Raw genomic sequence first — 20,187 nt, forward strand, 5'->3', positions numbered from 1 at the left:
CCCGGTATTGTAACACTACAGACCCTGGTGTTGTAATGCTACAGACCCTGGTGTTGTAACACTACAGACCCTGGTGTTGTAACACTACAGACCCCGGTATTGTAACACTACAGACCCTGGTATTGTAACACTACAGACCCTGGTGTTGTAACACAGACAGACCAGAAGGTGTTGTAATGTAGAAGGACTACAGACCCTGGTGTTGTAACACTACAGACCTGGTGTTGTAACACTACAGACCCTGGTGTTGTAACACTACAGACCCTGGTGTTGTAACACTACAGATCCTGGTGTGGGTTTGTAACACTACAGACCCTGGTGTTGTAACACTACAGACCCTGGTGTTGTAACACTACAGACCCTGGACCCTGGGTTGTAACATTACAGACCCTGGTGTTGTAACACTACAGACCCTGGTGTTGTAACACTACAGATCCTGGTGTTGTAACACTACAGATCCTGGTGTTGTAACACTACAGATCCTGGTGTTGTAACAATACAGACCCTGGTGTATTGTAACACTACAGACCCTAGGTGTTGTAACACTACAGACCCTGGTGTTGTAACACTACAGACCCTGGTGTTGTAACACTACAGACCCTGGTGTTGTAACACTACAGACCCTGGTGTTGTAACACTACAGACCCTGGTGTTGTAACACTAACCCTGGTGTTGTAAGGAAAGAACTGTTGTACACTACAGACCCTGGTGTTGTAACACTACAGACCCTGGTGTTGTAACACTACAGACCCTGGTGTTGTAATGCTACAGACCCTGGTGTTGTAACACTACAGACCCTGGTGTTGTAACACTACAGACCCTGGTGTTGTAACAGAATACAGATAGAAGGAAAGAAACCCTCCTGCTGGTGTTGTAACACTACAGACCTGGTGTTGTAACAGTACAGATGCCCTGGTGTTGTAACACTACAGACCCTGGTGTTGTAACACTACAGACCCTGGTGGGTAGAAACACTACAGACCCTGGTGTTGTAACACTACAGACCCTAGGTGTTGTAACACTACAGAAGGAAAGAAGGTGGAGGGTAGTAAAGGACAGACCCTGGAGTTGAAACACTACAGACCCTGGTGGTAGAAGGAAAGACTAATAGACCCTGGTGTTGTAACACTACAGACCCTGGTGTTGTAACACTACAGACCCTGGTGTTGAACACTAAAGACCCTGGTGAAAGAAGAATGGTGTTTTAACACTACAGACCCTGGTGTTGTAACACTACAGACCCTGGTGTTGTAACACTACAGACCCTGGTGTTGTAACACTACAGACCCTGGTGTTGTAACACTACAGACCCTGGTGTTGTAACACTACAGACCCTGGTGTTGTAACACTACAGACCCTGGTGTTGTAACAAGGAAAGACCCTGGTGTTGTAACAGGACAGACCCTGGTGTTGTAACACTACAGACCCTGGTGTTGTAACACTACAGACCCTGGTGTTGTAACACTACAGACCCTGGTGTTGTAACACTACAGACCCCTGAAGTAACACTACAGACCCTGGTGTTGTAACACTACAGACCCTGGTGGTAACACTACAGACCCTGGTGAATGTAACACTACAGACCCCTGGAGTTGTAACACTACAGACCCTGGTGTTGTAACACTACAGACCCTGAAGTGTTGTAAAGGACTACAGACCCTGGTGAGGTAAACTAAAGACCCTGGTGGGTGTAAAACTACAGACCCTAGTGTTGTAACACTAAAGACCCTGGAGTTGTAGAAGGAAAGACCCTAGGTGGGTGAAGGAAAGAACTAAAGACCCTAGGAGGGTTGTAACAGGAAGACCCTAGGAGGGTAGAAGGTAAAGAAGGAAACAGACCCTGGTGTGAAAGAAGGAAAGAAGAATAAAGGAAAGAAGAATAGGAGGGTAGAACTACAGGAAAGAAGAATGGAGGGTTGAAGGAAAGACAGAAAGAAGAATAGGAGGGTTGTAACACTACAGACCCTAGGTGGGTGTAACAAAGAAGACCCTAGGGGTTGTAAGGAAAGACCCTAGGAGGGTTGAAGGAAAGAAGGACAGACCCTAGGTGTTGAAGGAAAGTACAGACCCTAGGTGGGTAGAAGGAAAGAACCCTGGTGGTAGAGACCCTGGTGTTGAAGGAAAAAGGAAAGACCCTAGGTGGGTAAAGGAAAGACCCTGGTGTTGTAACACTACAGACCCTGGTGTTGAATAGGACACTACAGACCCTGGTGTTGTAAGGGTAGAAGGAAAGAGACCCTGGTGTTGTAAGGAAAGACCCTGGAGTGAAGGAACACTAAAGACCCTGGTGTTGTAACACTACAGACCCTGGTGTTAGAAGGAACACTAAAGACCCTGGTGTTGAAACGCTACAGACCCTGGTGTTGTAACGCTAAAGACCCTGGTGTTGTAACACTAGAGACCCTGGTGTAAAGGAACAGACCCTAGGTGGGTAGAAGGAACAAGGAAAGAAGAATGGTGGGTGTAACACTACAAAGACCCTAGGAGTGTTGAAGGACGCTACAGACCCTGGAGTGTAGAAGGAAAGAAGGAAAGAAGAATAGGAGGGTAGAAGTGTTGTAACACTACAGAGGGTAGTGTTGAAGGAAAGAAGAATAGGAGGGTAGAAGGAAAGAAGGAAAGAAGAATAGGAGGGTAGAAGGAAAGAAGGAAAGAAGAATAGGGGTCCCTGAATAGGAGGGTACACTACAGACCCTGGAAAGAAGAATAGGAGGACCTAGTAGAAGGAAAGAAGGAAAGAAAGACAAAACCAAGAAAGAGATAGGAAGAAGGAATAGGAGGGTAGAAGGTCCAGGAAAGAAGGAAAGAAGAATAGGAGGGTAAAGGAAAGAAGGAAAGAAGAATAGGAGGGTAGAAGGAAAGAAGGAAAGAAGAATAGGAGGGTAGAAGGAAAGAAGGAAAGAAGAATAGGAGGGTAGAAGGAAAGTGGAATAGAAAGGAAAGAAGAATAGGAGGGTAGAAGGAAAGAAGGAAAGAAGAATAGGGAAAGAAGGAAAGAAGGAAAGAAGAATAGGAGGGTAGAAGGAAAGAAGGAAAGAAGAATAGGAGGGTAGAAGGAAAGAAGGAAAGAAGAATAGGAGGGTAGAAGGAAAGAAGGAAAGAAGAATAGGAGGGTAGAAGGAAAGAAGGAAAGAAGAATAGGAGGGTAGAAGGAAAGAAGAATAGGAGGGTAGAAGGAAAGAAGGAAAGAAGAATAGGAGGGTAGAAGGAAAGAAGGAAAGAAGAATAGAGGGTAGAAGGAAAGAAGAATAGGAGGGTAGAAGGGTAGAAGGAAAGAAGAATAGGAGGGTAGAAGGAAAGAAGGAAAGAAGAATAGGAGGGTAGAAGGGTAGAAGGAATAGAAGAATAGGAGGGTAGAAGGAAAGAAGGAAAGAAGAATAGGAGGGTAGAAGGGTAGAAGGAAAGAAGAATAGGAGGGTAGAAGGAAAGAAGGAAAGAAGAATAGGAGGGTAGAAGGGTAGAAGGAAAGAAGAATAGGAGGGTAGAAGGAAAGAAGGAAAGAAGAATAGGAGGGTAGAAGGAAAGAAGGAAAGAAGAATAGGAGGGTAGAAGGAAAGAAGGAAAGAAGAATAGGAAGGAAAGTAGGAGGGTAGAAGGAAAGAAGGAAAGAAGAATAGGAGGGTAGAAGGAAAGAAGGAAAGAAAGAAATAAAGAATGAAAGCAAACCAAGACCAAGAGATCTCAAGGCTAGAGAAACATTTAGGAGTTCATCTTATCCACTTTCCCCTTCTTGCCATGAACTAGGAACAATCAGACACTTATACCTGATGAACATGCTTCAAAGTGAAGGGCTACAATTCCTCACATAGTCTCACAGCCCAAAGTATTTACATTTCTGTTCTATCGTTGGAATAGCTGAACAGGCACAATTCATAGAGGGTGGAACCATTCATACCATTCTATACAATCTAGGAGGGTGTCTAAAGTGAGGTGAGTGGGGGGACCTGTTTAGGAGGGTATTGAAAGAAGGAAAGAAGAATGGGGGTAGAAGTGGGAAGAATAGGAGGGTAGAAGGAAAGAACACATCAAAGAAGAATAGGTCCAGGGTAGAAGGAAAGGAATGCTGAGGGAAAGAAGGAAAGAAGAATAGGACGGTAGAATGGTATCCATGTCAACCAATAGGAGGGTAGAAGGAATCGAAGGAAAGAAAGTGTTTGATAAGATTAGGAGGGTAGAAGGAAAGAAGGAAAGAAAGAAATAAAGAATGAAAGCAGCCAAGACCAAGAGATCAGGCTAGAGAAACATTTAGCCCTCATCAGCCTTCATCTTATCCACTGCTGCGCCACACTTGCCATGTACTAGTCACACTCACACACTTATACCTGATGAACATGTATTGTACAGTCACACTCACACCTCACATAGTCTCACAGCCCAAAGTATTTACATTTCTGTTCTATTGTTGGAAAGCTGAACAGGCACAATTCACAGTGGAACCATTCATACCATTCTATACAATCAGCACTGTGTTGTACAGGTGACATGACAGAAGTGGGGGCACATGTAGACTGTGGTCAGGCTGCTGAGGGGACAATGGAGGCAGTATTTGGAATGGTATCCATGTCACACTACACACCACACATGTGTTTGACACATTCCATTGACTCCATTCCAGCCAGTATTATCAGCTGTCCTCCCACTCACACACACACACACAGTATTGTACAGTCACACTCACACACACACACACACACACATTGTACAGTCACACTTGTACAGTGACACTATTGTACAGTCACACTCACACACACACACACACACACACACACACATTGTACAGTCACACTCACACACACACACACACACACAGTATTGTACAGTCACACTCACACACACACACACACACACACCCAGTATTGTACAGTCACACTCACACACACACACACATACACACACAGTATTGTACAGTCACACTCACACACACACACACACACACAGTATTGTACAGTCACACTCACACACACACACACACACACACACAGTATTGTACAGTCACACTCACACACACACACACACACACACAGTATTGTACAGTCACACTCACACACACACACACACACACAGTATTGTACAGTCACACACACACACACACACACATTGTACACAGTCACACTCACACACACACACACACACACACACATTGTACAGTCACACTCACACACACACACACAACACAGTACACTCACCCTTCACACCTACAACACACACACACACCAGTCAGCCATCTGTACAGTCACACATCACACACACCACTCACCACACACACAATATTGTACAGTCACACACACCACACCACACACACACACACATCACACACACACACCATCACATCACACCGTCCACAACATGTACATACACATACACTCTCCCATCCAACATCATGCATCCTACATCTGTAGAGGTATCCATCCAACATCTATACAATCAGCCATCTGCCTCCGTCCCATCCAACATGTATACCATCAGCCATCTGCCTCCGTCCCATCCAACATCTATACCATCAGCCATCTGCCTCCGTCCCATCCAACATGTATACCATCAGCCATCTGCCTCCGTCCCATCCAACATGTATACCATCAGCCATCTGCCTCCGTCCCATCCAACATGTATACCATCAGCCATCTGCCTCCGTCCCATCCAACATGTATACCATCAGCCATCTGCCTCCGTCCCATCCAACATGTATACCATCAGCCATCTGCCTCCGTCCCATCCAACATGTATACCATCAGCCATCTGCCTCCGTCCCATCCAACATGTATACCATCAGCCATCTGCCTCCGTCCCATCCAACATGTATACCATCAGCCATCTGCCTCCGTCCCATCCAACATGTTTACCATCAGCCATCTGCCTCCGTCCCATCCAACATGTATACCATCAGCCATCTGCCTCCGTCCCATCCAACATGTATACCATCAGCCATCTGCCTCCGTCCCATCCAACATCTATACCATCAGCCATCTGCCTTTGTCCCATCCAACATGTTTACCATCAGCCATCTGCCTCCGTGACAAGCAACATGCAGCCTGCGACCCCTCCCCCTCTCCCCCTGATAATCTGTCTCCAGTATTTCCTGCTGATGCTGCTGTGGCAACCGTATCCAAGGAAAACAGTCCTCTCCTGGCCGTCTGCTGGAGGCGACCAATGCCAGCACAGCCGGTGTCCAGCGTCAGTGTTGTTTCGTCCAGGGAGCTCTCGTCATCACCAAGTCCCAGACTCTGGCCCCAGACTCTACAGCCAATAAACTAAAGGAGGAGACAACAGGGTGTGTTCACTAGGAACCAAACAGAGCAAAACAGTACGAAACAGAACCAAACGGGGAGGGACCTAGATAAATTAGTCCAATAGAAAATCTTTGCAAAACTTTTTCCGTTTGGAGTAAACTATTTCCGTTGCAAAACGTGTTGGACTAATGATTACGGATTCGTCGACATCCATTGCGACATGCTGCTACAAAACGTACAGAATGGGAAGCTTCAGCAGAAAGCCCCATATGTACTGTAAGCCAAGGAGGGCAAGCAGCATCCAGGACAGTGAATGCATAGACCTTTAACCCTGTCAGTGCTTAAAGGTGCTGAGCCACACAGGACCGAATACTGTAATGTGTAACAGACCATGTAACCCACTACCCCTCGAAGAACCCTTACAGCCGTTCACTGCTGTACATTTTCTCTTTCGGACGGGCCTCTATAAAACCACGTTTGTCTCCTGCATGTGTAACTCTGCTCTGCTTTTGGTTCTGAGACTGAGACAGGATGTTCTTTGTGAATCAGTTGAGCTTTGAAAACAAACAGTCAGTCCGTCTCCAGAGACACAAACAGACACACACGACTGCTTAACTAATTTCATGAGGCATTCATAATTTTTCATCTTTAAGAAATGATTGGTAGACTTTATATTATAAAGTGTGTGTGTGTGTGTGTGTGTGTGTGTGTTCTCACAACAGTGTGTATCTCCTCAGGACCTGAGGATTCAGCGAGAACACTCTATAGGATGGTTGCAATGAGCTTTGTACGTTCAGTACGTTTTGTGAGCTTTGGGATGCTGTGTGTTCTACAAGTCAATCGCAACATCGCCCTGAGACTAGTCTGTGAGTGTATTCTTGTCTAATCATTACACTATATCAGGCTTTCACAACAAGGTCCAAATTCAGATGTTATCTGTGTACATTAGCTAAGTTCCTCCTCTGTTACAGACCAGTTACAACAACCTGACTGACTGAAGAGAGGCCATCTTCAGGCAACGGTTTGTTGCTCAGTTTCTCAATGTGTTCACCTTTGCTCTATGGCGCTACCCACATTTTCAAATATTAAGATGAGTCCTCTATCTATCACTATGGGTCAAGCTAACAGTAATTGAAGGAAGAAACTGAGCTTGTAGAAAACAGCCAGTAGGGGGAGACAAACACTTAATAAAGAAGGTATTATACCCAACATGAGGGACTTTTCTGACCAGTATCCCATTGACAAGCAGATTATAAACAAAACCTAAAACTGACCCTTACCTTGACCCTAACCTTCACCTAATTTTAACCAAGTCAGAAATTGAACAGATTATAAATGTTTTATGATTTAATAAAATGATGTTCTTGAAGGTTAAAATGAAGCCTTTATCTGTATATAAGTCCTGTGGTACTTGTGGTGACTTTATATCCATGGATGAAACGTGTCCTGTGTTTTCAGGACAGATGCAGTACATAAGACCTACATAGAATGTGAATAATGACATTAAGGACATGTCTCAAATGGCACCATATTCCCTGTATAGTGAACTACTTTTGACCAGGTTCCATCACTATGTAGGAAAAAGGGTTCCATTTGGGACACAGTAAGTTTAGGGAACTTATTGCTGGAACTCCTATTGTATTGTAATTGCAGTTCATTTCAGCATGCATTGAGATGCTGTGCCAACTCATATTTAGCCATACCACTGTCTTCCTTTAAAACAGCTTCCTGTCTGTCAGTGGTTAGTGGTTATTATCAGACCTGGGTCACGTAGTCATTAGGAGACACCATAGTCAAATGTTTGGCAATGAAAACATGTTATTCTTATTGGACAGGTACAGTTAGTCACTCTCTGTTTCCAGGTTTGCTTTCTCCCGTTTGGTGCCTAATGAATAAAACCCAAATCATTTAGCTGTTGGTTGAGCTTGCCTGGCTTAATGGAACCAACAGATTAGCCCCAAACACTCAAAGTATTTAACAGATTTAAAATAGTATTTAAACCAGGGTCTGGTTGTTCAGGCATTTTTAAAATGATCCAGAGACATTATTAAGATACTATTCTATATCACTGATTAACATATTGGATGTAAGAGATCATAAAAGACGGTCTGTGTGTCTGGTGCATGAATTTGTATTTATTATGGATCCCAATTAGTTCCTGCCAAGACAGCAGCTACTCTTCCTGGGTTCCAGCAAAAATAAGAAACAAACAATTTGAACAACATTACAATACATTTACAACAGATTTCACAACACATTAAGTGTGTGCCCTCAGGCCCCTAATCTACTACAACATATCTGCAACTCAATATCCATGTGTAAGTGTGTGTATAGTGCATTTGTTATCGTGTGTGTGTGTGTGTGTATACATGTGTGTGTGCATGTGTCTGTGCCTATGTTTGTATGTGGGTGGAACAGTATGTGGGTGGAACTTCCCCAGTCGACCAGGAAGTTATTCAGGAATCAGATAACAAGGTGAAAAGAAGAAGAAAGTGTCCCAACTATAACCAGCCAGGACATGTTACTGTATAACCAGCCAGGACATGTTACTGTATAACCAGACAGAATTCCACAAGACATGTTACTGTATAACCAGCCAGGACATGTTACTGTATAACCAGCCAGGACATGTTACTGTATAACCAGCCAGGACATGTTACTGTATAACCAGCCAGGACATGTTACTGTATAACCAGCCAGGACATGTTACTGTATAACCAGCCAGGACATGTTACTGTATAACCAGCCACGACATGTTACTGGATAACCAGCAGGACATGTTACTGTACAACCAACCAGGATAAGTAACTGTGTAACCAGCCAGGACGTGTTACTGTATAACCAGCCACGATATGTTATTGTAAAACCAGCCTCGACATGTTACTGTATAACCAGCCAGGACATGTTACTGTAAAACCAGCCAGGACATGTTACTGTAAAACCAGACAGGACATGTTACTGTATAACCAGCCAGCACATGTTGCTGTATAACCAGCCAGGACATGGTACTGTATTACTAGCCAGGACATGTTACTGTATTACCAGACAGGACATGTTACTGTGTAACCAGCCAGGACATGTTACTATATAACCAGCCAGGACATGTTATTGTATAACCAGCCAGGACATGTTACTGTATAACCAGCCAGGACATGTTACTGTATAACCAGCCAGGACATGTTACTGGATAACCAGCAGGACATGTTACTGTACAACCAGCCAGAAAAAGTTACTGTATAACCAGCCAGGATGTGTTACTGTATAACCAGCCAGGACATGTTACTGTAAAACCAGGCTCGACATGTCACTGTATAACCAGCCAGGACATGTTACTGTAAAACCAGCCAGGACATGTTACTGTATAACCAGCCAGGACATGTTACTGTAAACCAGCCAGGACATGTTACTGTATAACCAGCCAGGGCATGTTACTGTATAACCAGACAGGACATGTTACTGTATAACCACCTATGACATGTTACTGTATAACCAGCCAGGACATGTTACAGTACAACCAGCCAGGACATGTTACTGTATAACCAGACAGGACATGTTACTGTATAACCAGCCAGGACACTTAGCTGTTGGTTGAGCTTGCCTGGCTTAATGTTACTGTATAACCAGCCAGGACATGTTACTGTATAACCAGCCAGGACATGTTACTGTATAACCAGCCAGGATATGTTACTGTATAACCAGACAGGACATGTTACTGTATAACCAGCCAGGACATGTTACTGTATAACCAGACAGGACATGTTACTGTATAACCAGCCAGGACATGTTACTGTAAAAGCAGCCAGGACATGTTACTGTATAACCAGCCAGGACATGTTACTGTATAACCAGCCAGGATATGTTACTGTATAACCAGACAGGACATGTTACTGTATAACCAGCCAGGACATGTTACTGTATAACCAGACAGGACATGTTACTGTATAACCAGCCAGGACATGTTCCTGTAAAAGCAGCCAGGACATGTTACTGTATAACCATCCAGGATATGTTACTGTATAACCAGACAGGACATGTTACTGTATAACCAGCCAGGATATGTTACTGTATAACCAGACAGGACATGTTACTGTATAACCAGCCAGGATATGTTACTGTATAACCAGCCAGGACATGTTACTGGATAACCAGCAGGACATGTTACTGTACAACCAGCCAGAAAAAGTTACTGTATAACCAGCCAGGATGTGTTACTGTATAACCAGCCAGGACATGTTACTGTAAAACCAGGCTCAGACATGTCACTGTATAACCAGCCAGGACATGTTACTGTAAACCAGCCAGGACATGTTACTGTATAACCAGCCAGGACATGTTACTGTAAACCAGCCTGGACATGTTACTGTATAACCAGCCAGGGCATGTTACTGTATAACCAGACAGGACATGTTACTGTATAACCACCTATGACATGTTACTGTATAACCAGCCAGGACATGTTACAGTACAACCAGCCAGGACATGTTACTGTATAACCAGACAGGACATGTTACTGTATAACCAGCCAGGACATGTTACTGTATAACCAGCCAGGACATGTTACTGTATAACCAGCCAGGACATGTTCCTGTATAACCAGACAGGACATGTTACTGTATAACCAGCCAGGACATGTTACTGTATAACCAGACAGGACATGTTACTGTATAACCAGCCAGGACATGTTCCTGTAAAAGCAGCCACGACATGTTACTGTATAACCAGCCAGGATATGTTACTGTATAACCAGCCAGGACATGTTACTGTATAACCAGCCAGGACATGTTACTGTATAACCAGCCAGGACATGTTACTGTATAACCAGCCAGGACATGTTACTGTATAACCAGCCAGGACATGTTACTGTATAACCAGACAGGACATGTTACTGTATAACCAGCCAGGACATGTTACTGTATAACCAGCCAGGACATGTTACTGTATAACCAGCCAGTGCATGTTACTGTATAACCAGACAGGACATGTTACTGTATAACCACCTATGACATGTTACTGTATAACCAGCCAGGACATGTTACTGTATAACCAGCCAGGACATGTTACTGTATAACCAGCCAGGACATGTTACTGTATAACCAGCCAGGACATGTTACTGTATAACCAGCCAGGACATGCTACTGTATAACCAGACAGGACATGTTACTGTATAACCAGCCAGGACATGTTACTGTATAACCAGCCAGGACATGTTACTGTATAACCAGCCAGTGCATGTTACTGTATAACCAGACAGGACATGTTACTGTATAACCACCTATGACATGTTACTGTATAACCAGCCAGGACATGTTACTGTATAACCAGCCAGGACATGTTACTGTATAACCAGCCAGGACATGTTACTGTATAACCAGCCAGGACATGTTACTGTATAACCAGCCAGGACATGTTACTGTATAACCAGCCAGGACATGTTACTGTATAACCAGCCAGGATATGTTACTGTATAACCAGCCAGGACATGTTACTGTATAACCAGCCAGGACATGTTACTGTATAACCAGCCAGGACATGCTACTGTATAACCAGCCAGGACATGATACTGTATAACCAGCCAGGACATGTTACTGTATAACCAGCCAGGACATGTTACTGTATAACCAGCCAGGACATGTTACTGTATAACCAGCCAGGACATGTTACTGTATAACCAGCCAGGACATGTTACTGTATAACCAGCCAGGACATGTTACTGTATAACCAGACAGGACATGTTACTGTTCCACAAATCTCCATCTACAACAGGGTTAAAAGCAGTCATCTTCAGACTCAGACTCTCTGTACTGGGGGCTCTTCCCTGGGTACACGATGAGTTTTTTACCCTAGCACTACACAAGTGACTCAAAACATCAAAGCTTGAAAATGAGTTGGTTATTTGAATCGGCTGTGTAGTGCTAGGGCAAAACCCTAAATGTTCACTAAGGGGGGCCCCAGGACTGAGCTTGGGAAACCCTGCTTTAATAAGACACTGTAGCTTTAGTCAATGAACATTGTTGAACATGTTGGAGGCCATCTATACAAAGCCAGATATGACCATTAAGGTTTGACAGAGGTGAGATGGAGGAGAGGATTGTGGATATCTACATCAGTGCAGAGACCCTGACAGACGGTGAGACCAGCTGTACGGCTTTCTTCTACCTCCTTCTCTGACGAAGAGGTGGAATAAGGATCAGACCAAAATGCAACATGGTTCGTTCGATACATCTTTAATTATGACGAAACACGAACAATACAAAACAACAAACGTCCAAAAACCGAAACAGCCCTGACTGGTGCAACAAACACAGAGACAGGAACAATCACCCACAAACACACAGTGAAACCCAGGCTACCTAAATAGGGTTCCCAATCAGAGACAACGATAATCACCTGACTAAGACTAATCTATACACCCCACACAACCCCAAGACGAAACACACTACAAATAAACCCATGTCACACCCTGGCCTGACTCAATAAATGAAGATAACATAATAAATATAGACCAGGGCGTGACACCAGCACCTCAACACATCTGCAGAAAGGCCAGTTACATGACAGTTACAACACCCTTACTGAGGAACGATACCAACTACAGACTAGTTAAGACAACAGACCAGTTACAACAACCTGACTGAAGAGAGAGACCAGCTACAGACCAGTTATAACAACCTGACTGAAGAGAGAGACCAACTACAGACTAGCTAAGACAGCCTGACTGCAGAGAGACCAGCTACAATACCCTGACTAAAGAGACAAACCAGCTACAGACCAGTTACAACAATCTGACTAAATAGAGAACCAGCTTCTGAGCTCTAAAATGGTAACATTTTCTCTCAGCCTCATGGCAAAATGTGGAGATTAGCTACAAACTGAGCAACTCCACTGCCACAACAGCAAACGACACACAACATATTCTGTATGAACATATTTATGTAATCACTACTTATCAGCATCCTGTGTGTCTAGATTTAAAGAAGAAAAACATTTCCCTACCTCAACCACCATGTTACCATTTCGTCATCTTCCTCTTTTGACATTTTCCTTTTATTCTGGTGATGCCATCTTAAACAGTTAGTCTGAGACAGAGCGGAGACAGAAACAGACCCAGAAACAGACACAGGGTCAATGATAGGACCAGAACCTGAGTATGGACAGAAAACACAGTAAGTTGTTGGAGATGTCTGAGGCCATCTATGCTGAGCCAGATATGAACAAGAAGGTCAAGTTTGACAGAGGTGAGATGAAGGAGAGGATTGTGGATATCTACGTCAGTGCAGACACCCTGAGAGACGGTGAGACCAGCACCAAGAGAGAAGAGACAGCAGACACTGCTCCTAATAATGGACCAGGAGACCAGCACTTAGGTAACACACACACACACACTCACACACACAGACACAAATAAATGACAAACACAATATATTAAACACATGAGATTACCCTGTAGTACTACAGATTTATTTGTCCCAATCCTGGATGATACAGTAAAACACATTACCAAAGATGTTTAATCATTTGTGATTCAGTACATGTTCAGTGGTGGAAGAGACCCTCTGGAGTTGCTGCAGTGTGTCTGGGGCTGCTGTGTGTTCTCCTACTGGCTGGGATCATTGGCCTGTCTGTTCAATGTAAGTCTACAGTATATCTATACTAAACAACAATGTAAACGCAACATGCAAACATTTCTAAGATTTCACTGAGTTACAGTTCATATCAGTCAATGGAAATAAATTCATTAGGCCCTAATCTATGGATGTCACATGTCTGGCAGAGGTTCAGCCGTGGGTGGGCCTTGGAGGGCATAGGTCCACCCACATGGCAGCCAGATTCCAACCACTGGGGAACCAGGCCCAGCCAATCAGAATGAGTTTTTCCCCACAAAAGGTCTTTATTACAGACAGAAATACTCCTCAGCACACCCCCACCCTCAGACGATCCAACAGGTGAAGAAGCCAGATGTGGAGGTCATGGGCTTGTGTGGTTACACGTGGTCTGCAGTTGTGAGGCCAGTTGAACGTACTGACAAATTCTCTAAAACAACATTGGATGCAGCTTATGGTGGAGAAATGAACATTCATTTATCTGGCAACGTCTCTGGTGGACATTCCTGCAGTTAGCATGCCAGATGCAGATCCCTCAAAACTTGAGACATTTGTGGCAAAACTACACATTTTAAAGTGGCCTTTTATAGTCTCCTGCAGAAGGTGCACCTGTGTAATGATCATACTGTTTAATCAGCTTCTTAATATGCCACACCTGTCAGGTGGATGGATTATCTTGGCAAAGGAGAAATGCTGATGAACAGGGATGTAAACACATTTGAGAGAAATACGCTTTTTGTGTGTATGGAACATGTCTAGGATCTTTTAATTAATCTCATGAAACATGAGACCAACACTTTACATGTTACATTTATATTTCTGTTCACTGTTTAAATAGTTCTTATAATTTAAATTTAGTAGTTCTGATGTGATCTATTTTAGTGAGCAACTTGTCTTTATTGTTGTTGCAGACAGCAACGTCTCAAAGAACTCATCTGCAGCGAGAGACCAGCTACAGACCAGTTATAACAACCTGACTAAAGAGAGGGACCAGCTACAGACCAGTTATAACAACCTGACTAAAGAGAGAGACCAGCTCCAGACTGAGAGAGATGTTCTTAGCGGGAGGCTTACCAATCTCAGTGAGTAAACCTTCAATAATAAATTATCATTAACAACACAGACCTGATCATGAGTCTTGTGTTCTTTCATTAAGTGTACAGGGTGATAAGTTGAAGGAAATTAATGTTAATCGTCTTGTAGAAATAACCTGTCCTGAAGGCTGGCAGAAGTTTGAATCAAGTTGGTACTTCCTGTCTACTGAGTCTAAAACCTGGAAGGGGAGTAGACAGTACTGTCTGGAGAGAGGAGCAGACCTGGTGATGATAAACAGTGATAAGGAACAGGTGAGAGAGAGAGAGAGAGAGAGAGAGAGAGAGAGAGAGAGAGAGAGAGAGAGAGAGAGAGAGAGAGAGAGAGAGAGAGAGAGAGACGGTTAGATATTAACAAACATATGAATATTTATTTATCTTTCTCAACAACAGACATTTCTCTTCAACCTCAAGAAGAGAGTCTGGATTGGTCTGACTGACTCTGTTAAGGAGGGGACCTGGAAATGGGTGGACGGCAACCCACTGACCACAAGGTGAGAGATGATAACTAATCTGTCAATAAGGCTCCATTCAACCTTTTTCTATACATGTTATTGTCATTGATGGCATCAGTCACCAAAGTTAACTTTAAGATGAAACATGTCTGTATATTATTTAGGATTGTGATGTTCAAACTGTGCTATCTGACTGTTGTTAACCCTGTAGGTACTGGTATTAACCATGATATCTGACTGTTGTTAACCCTGTAGGTACTGGTTTTAACCATGATATCTGACTGTTTTTAACCCTGTAGGTACTGGTATTAACCATGATATCTGACTGTTGTTAACCCTGTAGGTACTGGTATTAACCATGATATCTGACTGTTGTTAACCCTGTAGGTACTGGTATTAACCATGATATCTGACTGTTGTTAACCCTGTAGGTACTGGTATTAACCATGATATCTGACTGTTGTTAACCCTGTAGGTACTGGTATTAACCATGATATCTGACTGTTGTTAACCCTGTAGGTACTGGTATTAACCATGATATCTGACTGTTGTTAACCCTGTAGGTACTGGTATTAACCATGATATCTGACTGTTGTTAACCCTGTAGGTACTGGTATTAACCATGATATCTGACTGTTTTAACCCTGTAGGTACTGGTATTAACCATGATATCTGACTGTTGTTAACCCTGTAGGTACTGGTATTAACCATGATATCTGACTGTTGTTAACCCTGTAGGTACTGGTATTAACCATGATATCTGACCCCTGTATACTGGTATTAACCATGATATCTGACTGTTGTTAACCCTGTAGGTACTGGTATTAACCATGATATCTGACTGTTGTTAACCCTGGTACTGGTATTAACCATGATATCTGACTGTTATTAGGTACTGGTATTAACCATGATATCTGACTGTTGTTACTGGTATTAACCATGATATCTGACTGACCCTGTAGGTACTGGTATTAACCATGATATCTGACTGTTTTTAACCCTCTGACCATGATATCTGACTGTTGTTAACCCTGTAGGTACTGGTATTAACCATGATATCTGACTGTTGTTAACCCTGTAGGTACTGGTATTAACCATGATATCTGACTGTTGTTAACCCTGTAGGTACTGGTATTAACCATGATATCTGACTGTTTTTAACCCTGTAGGTACTGGTATGACCCACAGCCTGATAATGGTGGTGGCAAACCAGTAAATGGTGAGGAGGACTGTGCTGAGATACGCACAGATCAGAGTCCTCTGAATGCATGGAATGACTTGTCATGTGTGGAGAATCTTCACTGGATTTGTGAGAAAGTGGTTTAACATCACCATGACAACATACTGTAACACATACAGCAGCCTTCAGTGCACAGAACGTCCTCCTTCATTCTCTCTCTCTGTCTCTCTCTCTCTCTCTCTCTCTCTCTCTCTCTCTCTCTCTCTCTCTCTCTCTCTCTCTCTCTCTTTCTCTCTCTCTCTCTCTCTCTCTCTCTCTCTCTCTGTCTCTCTCTCACTGTCTCTCTCTCTCAAACCCACACACACACGTATGTTTTATTTGTTTGTATTAGCATTTTAATAAAAGTCCAACTTTTTTCCCTGATTGTGACTTCCTGTGTCTCAGTAGTTATGTTTCACACATTATCAGACACAACATGAAGTTAGTACAGTAGACTCAACAGAATAAATTTAACAATGAAAATGTATAATTTTGCTGTTATAATACCAAACCACACACACACTCGTTTACATGTTTTTATGAGCAAATTAATACAATTCCTACTTATTTCCTGATTGAAGCTTCCTGTCGACCAATAGACTAGTTATGTTCCCCAAAACATTGTGGAAGGGCAATGATGCTAATCCGAGGTAATGGCGCTAAGTACAAACCTTTGTCTGCTGCATACAAGCCAAGTCAAATGAAAAACAAATCAATTTGTTCTCTTGAGGATCTTGGACCCCATCATTCTACCTGCTCTGTTTAGAAACTCCAGGTGGAGTCGGTCTCCAGTAATGTTTGCTCTGAAATGAAGCCTAGCCAGGATGAAGTGCCTGCAGCGCCAGCTACAGTAGAGACTTCCATCCTTGGCCCTGATCATACCAGAGATGATTTTGGACGGGTAGGAGTGAGGTTTTGGGAAAACATGGATCCCTGCTCTTTGTCCGACCCATATGTTGTTTCAAGCTGGGAACTGTCACATATCTCACATTTTCGAGAAGTGGAATTGTTTATATTTTGTGTGCATCCAGAGGCAGAGGGTGCTCCACATCACACATCTCAGGGCTCGACCTGTGGTGTGTTTTGCTCTGCGGAGCAGGGTGCCTCTCAAAGGACTGATCAGTGGGGTGGCGTTGAGTGTAGATCTGAAAAACAATACTTCTGGTGTTTTTTACGTCCTCGGTTGGTGAGAAGTAGACCCGGTGACTGAGACTGAGAATACCCAGAATGTCTTGTTGAGCTTGAATAGAGAGGTCTTACCTGTCAGGTTAGGTTATGTCAGCTATTTGGGGGATTGCAGAAGGTTTCCTATGCTGAGGCAGTGAGGAAAGTAGATGAAAGCCCAAGGGTGAGTGATTTGACTGGGAGCCCCCCACTGAGTAGGACTGAAGACAGAGATCTAGAGAGGATATTTTTAGATTTCTTGCATTTATTGTCATGGTCCTTAATTTTACTGCGCTGATAGAGCGGAAATCCCAGAAGATTGTAGTAGCAGCAGCAGCGTGAGAGATTTTAGTGCAGAAGATCTACAGGGGGTTTTGAGAGAAGGGGTTCCATCCTCCCAGGCTAACAGCCTGATGTAGCATATGATCGGCCAAAGTAGAGGGATGGTGTGGTGGGTGTGTTGGTGAAAGTGCTGTGTACAGGTGTAGGATCGATAGGGCCAAGTGTTGGGATGGGGTGGTGGGTGTTTTGGGGAGAGTGCTGTATACAGGTGTAGGATCGACAGGGCCAAGTGGTGGGTTGGGGTGGTGGGTGTGTTGGGGATAGTGCTGTATACAGGTGTACTATGTTAATTTGATCCCCCTGTTGCACAATAACTTTCTGCAATGCATTTAGCATGTAGTTTAGTATTGGTAGTCTACTATTGGCATGTATTTTAAAATACAAATATTCTACTATTCTAATACTCCTATGTATTTCAATCCAGGTCTGACTCATATCCAACTTTCTCTTCTGCACTGCAGGTGAAGCAGGAAGAGATACATTTTCCATGATGGGACTTGAGGGAATGAAAGAGTTTTGACTCCACCTGCTGACAATTTAAAGTAATGATCTCTCTGCAAAGAGGTGAGTTCATGAAGAAACAGTTTCTCTCTCTGTCGCCCTCTACATCCAGTCTGTGTCATGGTAAAGCTGCTCCCTGTACCACTAAGGTGAATCTTTTGTCAGATGAAAAATCATTGTTACAATCAGAAAACGCCTGTCACCGGTTGAACCCTGGTGTTTTAACACTACAGACCCTGGTGTTGTAACACTACAGACCCTGGTGTTGTAACACTACAGACCCTGGTGCTGTAACACTACAGACCCTGGTGTTGTAACACTACAGACCCTGTTTATCCAACTGAGCTATTTGAACCTCCGTCTGTAACCTCTCCCTCTCTAGTGTCTTGGTAAGTTTTCCTGACCTGTTCGCTTCCTGTGTGGGTTGGAATGCAGATTCATTTCCTGAGAAATTAAGAAAGAAAGACAGAAAGAAAGAAGGAAAGAAGGAAAGAAGAATAGGAGGGTAGAAGGAAAGAAGGAAAGAAAGAAGGATAGGAGGATAGAAGAAAAGAAGGTTAGGAGGAAAGAAAGAAAGAAAGAAAGAAAGAAAGAAAGAAAGAAAGAAAGAAAGAAAGAAAGAAAGAAAGAAAGAAAGAAAGAAAGAAAGAAAGAAAGAAAGAAAGAAAGAAAGAAAGAAAGAAAGAAGGATAGGAGGATAGAAGAAAAGAAGGTTAGGAGAAAAGAAAGAAAGAAAGAAAGAAAGAAAGAAAGAAAGACAGAAAGAAAGAAAGAAAGAAAGAAAGAAAGAAAGAAAGAAAGAAAGAAAGAAAGAAAGAAAGAAAGAAAGAAAGAAAGAAAGAAAGAAAGAAGGAAAGAAAGAAGGATAGGAGGATAGAAGAAAAGAAGGTTAGGAGAAAAGAAAGAAAGAAAGAAAGAAAGACAGAAAGAAAGAAAGAAAGAAAGAAAGAAAGAAAGAAAGAAGAGAAAGACAGAAAGAAAGAAAGAAGGATAGGAGGATAGAAGAAAAGAAGGTTAGGAGAAAAGAAAGAAAGAAAGAAAGAAAGAAAGAAAGAAAGACAGAAAGAAAGAAAGAAAGAAAGAAAGAAAGAAAGAAAGAAAGACAGACAGAAAGAAAGAAAGAAAGAAAGAAAGAAAGAAAGAAAGAAAGAAAGAAAGAAAGAAAGAAAGAAAGAAAGAAAGAAAGAAAGAAAGAAAGAAAGAAAGAAAGAAAGAAAGAAAGAAAGAAAGAAAGCCAGGACCAGGAGATCTCAAGGCTATAGAAACATTTAGCTGAGTTCATCTTATCCACTTTCCCCTTCTTGCCATGAACTAGGAATCATTTAGCTGAGTTCATCTTATCCACTTTCCCCTTCTTGCCATGAACTAGGGAACAATCAGACACTTATACCTGATGAACATGCTTCAGTGAAGGGCTACAATTCCTCACATAGTCTCACAGCCCAAAGTATTTACATTTCTGTTCTATCGTTGGAAAGCTGAACAGGCACAATTCAAGAGTGGAACCATTCATACCATTCTATACAATCTAGCTGTGTCTAAAGTGAGGTGAGTGGGGGCACCTGTTTTATTATTGACAGAAGTGGG

General features: G+C 42.9%; 2 protein-coding genes across 2 annotated transcripts in view; both read left to right on the forward strand.

Annotated features, from left to right (window-relative positions):
• The first annotated feature begins 13,309 nt into the window (after window positions 1-13,309).
• LOC135507140 (CD209 antigen-like protein E) lies at window positions 13,310-16,977 on the forward strand. The gene is made up of 6 exons (XM_064926717.1): window positions 13,310-13,591; window positions 13,754-13,855; window positions 14,740-14,910; window positions 15,032-15,174; window positions 15,313-15,413; window positions 16,544-16,977. The coding sequence occupies exons 1-6, from the start codon at window positions 13,375-13,377 to the stop codon at window positions 16,698-16,700; spliced, it is 891 nt and encodes a 296-aa protein (XP_064782789.1). The 5' UTR covers window positions 13,310-13,374; the 3' UTR covers window positions 16,701-16,977.
• A 408-nt stretch (window positions 16,978-17,385) lies between these two features.
• LOC135507149 (rho GTPase-activating protein 7-like) overlaps window positions 17,386-20,187 on the forward strand; it is a 182,851-nt gene continuing 180,049 nt past the window's right edge. The window contains 2 exon segments of the mRNA XM_064926731.1: window positions 17,386-17,494; window positions 18,561-18,663. Of these exon segments, the coding sequence (XP_064782803.1) occupies window positions 18,645-18,663 (19 nt within the window). The 5' untranslated portion in view covers window positions 17,386-17,494; window positions 18,561-18,644.

This window comes from Oncorhynchus masou, chromosome 20, assembly GCF_036934945.1.
Source record: "Oncorhynchus masou masou isolate Uvic2021 chromosome 20, UVic_Omas_1.1, whole genome shotgun sequence".
NCBI lineage: Eukaryota > Metazoa > Chordata > Actinopteri > Salmoniformes > Salmonidae > Oncorhynchus > Oncorhynchus masou.